The sequence below is a fragment of the Myotis brandtii genome, unplaced genomic scaffold (genome assembly GCF_000412655.1).
Source record: "Myotis brandtii unplaced genomic scaffold, ASM41265v1 scaffold1347, whole genome shotgun sequence".
Taxonomy (NCBI): Eukaryota; Metazoa; Chordata; class Mammalia; order Chiroptera; family Vespertilionidae; genus Myotis; species Myotis brandtii.
In genome coordinates this window covers 150,767-159,135 of record NW_005354788.1, presented here as the reverse complement: position 1 = coordinate 159,135, position 8,369 = coordinate 150,767, and the positions used below count along the sequence as shown (strand labels likewise).

General features: G+C 44.9%; 1 protein-coding gene and 1 pseudogene across 1 annotated transcript in view; one reads left to right on the top strand and one right to left on the bottom strand.

Annotated features, from left to right (window-relative positions):
• ZNF2 (zinc finger protein 2) overlaps positions 1-8,369 on the bottom strand; it is a 49,098-nt gene that overhangs the window by 11,675 nt on the left and 29,054 nt on the right. Inside the window, exons 3-5 of the mRNA XM_005860481.2 lie at positions 5,455-5,560; positions 4,798-4,884; positions 1,696-2,817 (exon numbers count right to left, since the gene is read on the bottom strand). Of these exons, the coding sequence (XP_005860543.2) occupies positions 1,696-2,817; positions 4,798-4,884; positions 5,455-5,551 (1,306 nt within the window). The 5' untranslated portion in view covers positions 5,552-5,560. The remainder of the gene's footprint in view (positions 1-1,695; positions 2,818-4,797; positions 4,885-5,454; positions 5,561-8,369) is intronic.
• LOC102249281 lies at positions 6,433-7,521 on the top strand (annotated as a pseudogene).

Here is an 8,369-nt window from a genome sequence, read left to right as displayed (position 1 = left end):
TCTTTCTTTCTTTCTTTCTTTCTTTCTTTCTTTCTTTCTTTCTTTCTTTTTCTTCCTTCCTTCCTCTCCTTTTAGAGTGGATCATCTGTCCTGTGCCTGTCCCACCATTGGTCTGGTTTCACATGTTCACAGCGGAGAGGAATCTGCCTTGAGTCTGAAATGTACCTTGAGTCTAACCCATACCTGCTTTACGTGATATGTAGGTGAAACTGTGGATGTTAGAGTTGATGCTAGCATAAGTTAAGAATTTGAGAGTTGTTGGGATGAAATGAATGTATTTTGCATGTGAGAAGAATGTGAATTTGGGGGGCCAGGGGCAAATGCTATGAATTGTGTCCCTCCCAAATTCATATGCTGAATGCTACTTCCAAATGTGACAGTATTTGGAGAAAGGACTTTTTAGAGGTAATTAAGGTTAAATGAGGTCATAAGGTTGAGGTCCTAATCTGATAGGACTGGTGGCCTTTAAAGCTAAGGAAGAGAGATCTTGCCTCTCTTTCCACAGGCATACATCAAGGAAAGGCCATGCGAGGATACACAGGCAAGAAAGCCAGGAAGAGATCCAGGACCAGAGACCGAAGCTGACACCTTGATCTTGGACTTCCATCCTCCATAATTCTGAGGAATAAATTTCTGTTGTTTGAACCACCTAGTCTATGGCATGTTATTTTAATGACAGCCTGAGCAGATTAAGATAAACATATAGTGAAAAACAATGAATAGAGTCTCAGGAACCTGTGATATTACAAGCAACGACCTAACATTTGTTTCAGCATCCTGGAAGGAGAGAAGGTTTGGGAGGTGGAGGCTGAAAATGTATTCAAAGAAATGATAGCTGAAAATTCCCCCAATTTAGCAAAAGACATAAACCTACAGATTCAAGCTTAGCAAATAGGATAAATTCAAAGAAATCTACACAAAGATAAATCTTAGTCAAATTCGAAAATTAAAAACACAGCACTCAAAACGTTTCTAATAATAACCTTCAAAGTTTCAATTAAAAAAAATATATATCATGTCATCTTCTTCTACCCAAGAATAAAATGGTGAAAGGCAAGTATTTCAAAGTCTTTTCAAATTTTCACAACCTAATATTCAGTGTCAGTTCAGGCCTACTACTAAATTTTACTATGGTATGAAAAAGTCTAAAGTACAAACTACATACAATGAAGGTAAATCTTCATAAATAAGCACATTATCAAGTAACTCAGCTTAAAACACAGAAAACATCAAAGGCCCCTCTGTACTCCCCCTTTCTAGGCTACAGGTCTGACCCTGGTAATTAACATGATTTTCAGTAGATGTCTCAATAAGCAAGGTCTAAAAGACACAAAGTGCAAAAGTGAACTGCCAGGCCAATGTGCTGTGGATTCAGGGGAAGCTGCCCTCATGGGAACTTTGTGACTGGCTAACTCACAAGCCTCATTTTTCCCTGGATGTGAGTAATCATCTGAGTAGTTATCTCAATCAACAATTGTCCCCTCAAGAATTGTTGATTAAGAGAACTACTCAGATGATTAGTCACACCCAGGAAAAAAATTTACAGTCTTTAACCATTATGAATTCTATTTTTCTGGCCAAAGGCTGAATGCTCACTAAAGACTTTTCCATATTCTTTGGTTTTCCCTCCAGCATGAGTTTTCTGATGTTGAGAAAGGGATGAACTCTGGCTGAAGGCTTTTCCACATTCCTTACACTTATAAGGTTTTTCTCCAGTGTGAGTTTTCTGGTGCTTTGTGAGAGATGAGCTCTGGCTGAAGGCTTTCCCACAATCATTACACTTGTAAGGTTTCTCTCCAGTGTGTGTTCTTTGATGACGGATGAGGGCTGAGCGGTCACTGAAGGCTTTGGCACAATCACTGCATTTATAGGGTTTCTCCCCTGTGTGAGTTCTCTGGTGTTGAGTCAGGGCTGAACAGTAGCCAAAGGCTTTCCCACATTCATTACACTCATAAGGCCTCTCCCCAGTATGAGTTCTCTGGTGCTGGATGAGGCCTGAACGATCACTGAAAGCTTTCCCACATTCGTTACACTTGTAGGGTTTCTCTCCAGTGTGAATGACCTGATGCTGGGTAAGAAATGTGCTTTGGCTAAAGGCCTTCCCACATTCATTACACTCATAAGGTTTCTCTCCGGTGTGGATTCGCTGATGTTGAGTGAGATATGAGCTCTGATTAAAGGCCTTCCCACATTCATTGCATTCATAGGGTTTCTCTCCAGTGTGAATTATGTGATGGCGAATAAGGGCTGAGCGGTGACTAAAGGCTTTCCCACATTCGTGACATTTGTAGGGCTTTTCTCCAGTATGAATTCTCTGGTGGAGAGTAAGGTGTATGCTCTGGCTAAAGGCTTTGCCACACTCATTACACTCATAGGGCTTTTCTCCTGTGTGAATTCTCTGATGCAAAACAAAAGCTGAGTAGTAACTAAAGGCTTTCTCACACTCATTACACTTCCAGGGTTTTTTCCCTGCACAAATTCTCTTATGCCTCATTAGATCTGAATTTTGTTTTAGGTTCTTTTTCAATGAATCACAGTTACGTAGTCTTTCTCCTTGCTGTTGAACAAGTAATGACCTCCGGCCAAAATTTCTTCCAAATTCATCACACTGGTGACTTCTCTCCCCAGATTTCTTCTGAGTGACAACTTCTTGTATTAAATGTTTCTCCTGGTTTTCCTGCTGACTCTCTAGAGAATCCTCACATCCACTGTCACCTTCCTTTGAAAATCTTTCAATTAACACTCCAGGGGCTGACTCTTCTTCAGAAACATCCTGCTCTCGAGTTAGCTCCTTGCCTTCTGGTCTTGTCTCCCAGTCTAACAGAAACAAAAATGGACATGTATCATTTCCTAAACTGAGAGTAAGGTAATTACTGTGGTGGGAACAGTAAAACAAAGAAAAAATGCTACAGGGAACACATGAACTTAAAAGCTCTCAAAACAGCCTTGCAATCTTAAGAGAACATGAAAAAAGAAAGATGACTGGGCAAAGAAGTACAGCTGCATACAGGGAGAGGGTGAGTAGGCATTCACAATTCCTCTGTCCAGCGGCTAGGAAATGAGAAAAACTAATGGAACAAGACTAAGCAGAGGTGATAAAAAACAGAGTCTGGGGAAACAGGGCTGGGATCAGAGAAATATAGTTTCCCAGAGACTGCCCACTGCCAGCACCACACCATGGCATTATCACTTCACACCTTGAGAATGACCATCATTAGCTGATCTCCTTCTGCCAACCTTTTCCCATTCCAAAATATCCCACTCAACGCTAACAGACTAACCTTCCAAAACTACCACTCTCACACAAAGATCTGTTAGTTCTACTATCTCGAGATGAGACACATATTCTAGGAACTAGCATTCAAAATGATCAAGATCTACAAATTCACCCTGGCCAGTGTGGCTCAGTTGGTTGAGTGTTATCCCATGCACCAAGAGGTCACCAGTTCAATTCCCAGTAGGGGCCCTAGCCAGTTTGGCTCAGTGGATAAGAGCGTTGGCCTTCAGACTGAAGGGTGCCAGGTTCAATTACGGTCAAGGGCACATGCCCGGCTTGTGGGCTCAATCCCCAGTAGGGGGCATGCAGGAGGCAGCCCATTGATGATTCTCTCTCATCACTGATACTTCTATCTCTCTCTTCCTCTCCCTTCCTCTATGAAATCAATAAAAAATATATTAAAAAAAATTTTTCCCAGTAGGGCACATGCCTGGGTTGTGGGCTCATTCCCCAGTAGGGGCCATGCAGGAGGCAGCCAACTGATGTTTCTCTTTCACATCCATATTTCTCTCTCCCTCTCCCTTTCTTTCTCTCTAATATCAATAAAAACATACTTTAAAAAAATATCTACAAATTCAAATCATCACAAAGCTTAGTAATTCAGAAGCAACTGGTCATTCTCTGACTGCCCTATACCCAATAAACTGCAAAGAGTAAAATAAAACTAAGTTGTTTTTTAAAGAATGAATAGCATGTAGAGAGGGGAAGGTCAAATCCCCATGTACTCAGATTGGTCCCCAACCTGTCAGGATTGCTACCCCCAAATCCTAGACTTTCTAGTAATGGTTTGGGGTTGGGGGAAGCTCACTGCTAAAAACGTTTAAACATTTCCAGGCTTAAAATGTCTTTAATATCCATTCCAACCATGATGGTATATACAATAAATAAATATGATCAAATGTTCTCAACTACATATCCTAATTAGGGAAGTGCCTGAGATTTTAAAGGACAAATAGATAGATACAGGTTACAGGCAAATGGACTTCCAGCTAAGAGGATAATTAACTTATTACAGGTCACAGAGCTTGAGTAGCTGAGATTTTGGCTTTGGACCTGGGAAGGCTAGGTCCAAAGTCTGAACTCATAACCACATGCTATGCTGCCTCTGCTTAGATAGAGAAGAAGGCAAGGGGAAACTCAGAGATCAATTTAAAGCCATTGCTGTTAGACAAAGAGTCACATTACCCTCAGAGGTAAAATAACATACATGAAAAGCCTGGTTTAGAGCCTTGCACCCATGCAAATTATTAACATACATTAAAATGCTACTTTCATTTAACCTTATTTGGGGGGGGGGAGAATTGGTTTAAAAGAGTAGAAAGTATCTACTTTCTAAAATATGAAATTATGAATTTATAACAGATCATCATCCACAGAGGGTAAAGTGTGGCATGGGAGAAAGGGACTTCAACTTTTCTATGGTCTAGCAAAATCTGAAAGGCTCCTTCACAAGCATTTCAAAGATGCTTTTCCCACTGGCCATGAGGGTTTTAAGTTCTCTGTTTCCAACACTCACTCACCTGGACTAGTGGCTTTTGAGGCTTCTCTCTCCACCTTCTCCCCAGACTCCAACTGAGAGATTACATCAGGTTTGGAAATTGGAAGCCCTGTTCATGGGGAAAGAAAAAGAAGTCTGGTAAAAAGCCCAGGATTAGCTCTTTGGTCATTAGGAAAGACAGTATATGAGAGGTGGGTTCTGGATTTCTCCCTCACCAGTGCTCAGGAGACAGGAAGGTTGATACGGGGTCTATTTGAGTTCAGAACAATTGAGTCCCTGTTTCTACCTCTCCCTATTAAAAGAATAAGCACCTACTTCTTAAGAGGTATTTTCACTAGAACTTCATCTTAATATCTTTGGTCAGATAATAGAAAAGAAGGCTATTAACACCTGGGAAAATTCAATAAAAAGGAGTCCATTTCTAACTCAAGGGGTGTTAAAACAATATCCTGAAACAAAAAGCAGAAATTACATGTCTCAGGCCTTTCAGGAATTAAGACTCTTTTAACCATTTGTACACCATAAGCGTCTATAGGTTTAAGTGGCGGTCCTTTTTTAATTAAATTCAAAATATCGTGGCAGTTAACTGGTTAATCTAAGAACCTCCGAGTTCCTTGGAACTGAGGAAGCAAAGCTTTCACACTGAGTAAATTCACAGGGACCGAGGAGCCATCCTTACCCAGCAAGACCAGATTCCTATGCTTCTCAGGCACATCTCCCTGCGGAGGGTTCAGCTGTCCCCACTGGGCGAGAGCCTCAGCCATATCCCTGATCATGAGCGACTCCTGAAAAACCAAATACATCATTGCTCACCAAGGGACCACCTTCCAGAGGTCTCTGGGAAGGCCTCAAAGTGACAGACAGAAGAAGGAAGACATGAAGGATGGGAAGGCTAGACAAAATGACCTCTAACATCCCTTCCAACACTAAGATTCTCTGGTGTATAATAGTCCCCCCCTTATTTGTGAGGAACATGTTCTAAGATCCACAGTGGATGCCTGAAACTGCAGACAGTACCGAACCCTATATACAGTGTGTTTTTTCTTATACGTACATACCTTTCCACTTAAAAGAAGCACTATGACTTGTCTTTGACATATCTGAATTGCCAGCATCATAGAGGCCCTGATGGGTCTGACTCCCTCCCGTCATCTGCCCTCAACTCCACCATACACTGCTCCTTCTGCAATCTCTGGGCTGTGTGTGGCTGCCTTTCCACATGCTGTTTCCTGTTCCTGAATGCTCTCCCCTTGCGCTTCCTTCAGATCTCAGATCTCAGCTCAGGTGTTACCCCTCAGGGAAGCCTTCCCTGACTCTCTGAGTTGTAGCACCATGTTCCTTCCCTTCTCTTAGATCATGCACACATTGAGGAGACTTTCTGATCAACATCTCTCTGTCTCATTCACCATAAGTGCCTGGAGAGCAGAGGCCCGGTCTGTTTTCCCTCACTGAAGCAGCCCTGGTACCTGGCCCACAGCAGAACACTATATCAGTCAGACAGTTGAAGGAAGGAAGGAACACTTGAACAAGAATCAGTAGAAACAACGTTTTAAATGGGGTGTTCTATAAAAGTGTGCATGGGAACAGAGGTGGGGAGGGGAACAGAAGTGTATCAAACAAGATCTGTCTTCCAGAGCTAGTGAGCCAAACTGGAGCCATGGAGGTACAGAGCGTGGAGAAGCTTCCGGCAAAGGCTGAGCAGGATGAAGCCAAGAAGCTGCAGCGCATCATGGTGCACCAGGAGCTGGAGCTGGAGTTCCACCTGGGTAACCTGCTGGCCTCTGACTGGAAGCCCTTTATGGGCCTGCAGTGCAGGGACCCACACCTGGAGGCTGAACTGCGGGCCTTGGTGAGTGAACTGTGGGCCTTGGTGCGGGACAACATGCAGCTGCTCAGCAACCACAGAGCTCATGGAGGAGGCACTGGTGGTGTGGCTGCCGGAGCCCACCACTTGCCTGCCGCACAAGAAGTTGGTACCCTGGCCACGGCAGCTTATAAGCTGGCAGCAGTCCGCATGCCTCCAGGGCAGTTGACCCAAGAAGAAAACCACTCTGGTGTGGGGTGAGGTGAGTGGCCATGGTGATGCCGCTGGGGCTACCAGCACTCCCGCGACAACACCAAGGAATGGCTGATCAAGGTGTCCAGCAATGCTGACCCCTTGGAGGACCTGTTCACCAAGTAGATTCAAGCTAAGAAGAAACAGGTGGCCAAGAATGAGGGGAACCGGCTGCACAATTTAGCCCATGTGCACAGGCCGACATGCACCCTACCAGACACCAGAGTAAGGAGGAGCAGGGCCATGCCTTGCAAGTGGCCAAGGTCTCCACTGCTTCTGTGGGGCACTTCCAGGAGCATCACCCAAAGAGAAGGTGCCCCAAGGATCTGGCAAGAAGATGAAGTTTCAGGCCCTTTCAAGGACTTTGCAGGGGAGAAAAAAAGCCAGTTGGAGATGCTGTGAGTCATGAACAGCAAAAAGCCTCAGCTGGATGTGATGAGGGCCACCTATAAGCAGATGAGAGAGGAGGACCAGAAGGAAGTGGCCAAGAGGAGGAAAATGAGCCAAATGGGCAAGAGAAAGGGGGGTGGAGGCAGGGTCCTGGAGGCAAGAGGAAGGGGGGTCTACCCACCCAGGGGGATGGGAGGGGGAGAGCCAAGGAGGCTTGGGAGGCAAGATGAATTCTGGGCTACCTGGCTTGGGGGCAAGAGGAAAGGAGGGAAACACCAAGGAGGAAAGAGGAGGAAGTAAAGTTCACTCTCCAACCTGCCTGCCTATACTAGTAAACCAAGAACTATTCTAAATGTTAAGGTCTAAGTCCTGTAGGGGGATGCAGAAGAAGGTGGCCACTGCCTTCATTGAGCTTGAGGTTGAAGCAATAGGACTGCCCTCCCCTCAAGATAGTATATAAGGGATTAAAAATGGCGGCAGAGTAGGTGGATGCTGCATGGACATGCTCCCAGGAACAAGCTGGAAATACAACTGAAATACAGAAAGGCTTCCTAAATAATCAACGGAAAATTCACAGAAGAGAACCCTGATATCCAAGAACCGAAGGTGGAGCCGGCATAGAGACTGATAGGAGGCAGGAGGCATGAAAGGGCTGGCTGGGCACCCACAGATGGCAATTGAAGCCCTGGAGAGATATCTCAGCTGGGGGCGGGGGGGCACTGAGAACTCTGGATCTAATCCCAAAGCTGGGCTCCCTAGCAGAGAGCACCAAACTGAGGAGGGTACCCACATAACATCTAGCTGTGGGGTGCTGTCTGCCAGGAAGTGGCAGCTGAAAGTTCAAGCAACCTCTTGAAGGGCCAATGCACAAAAATTCCCTGTGGAGCCACCCATCTTGTGCTCTGGCAGAGGGAGGGTGAAGTGGACTGGAGCTGTGAGAGCAGAACCCAGGACTGGGGACTCGGGGGATAGAGCTCAGAAAGCAGACACCCCAAGCTTCATGGGCTGAGTCATTCTCTTGTGCAACAGAGGACATCTTTCCCACATAGACATCTGCCTTGCCTGGGGGGAAGACAGTCCACACACGCTATTGGAAAATAGTGCCCTGAGGCGCCACTTAAGAGATTAAAAGTAACAATTAGCCTCCA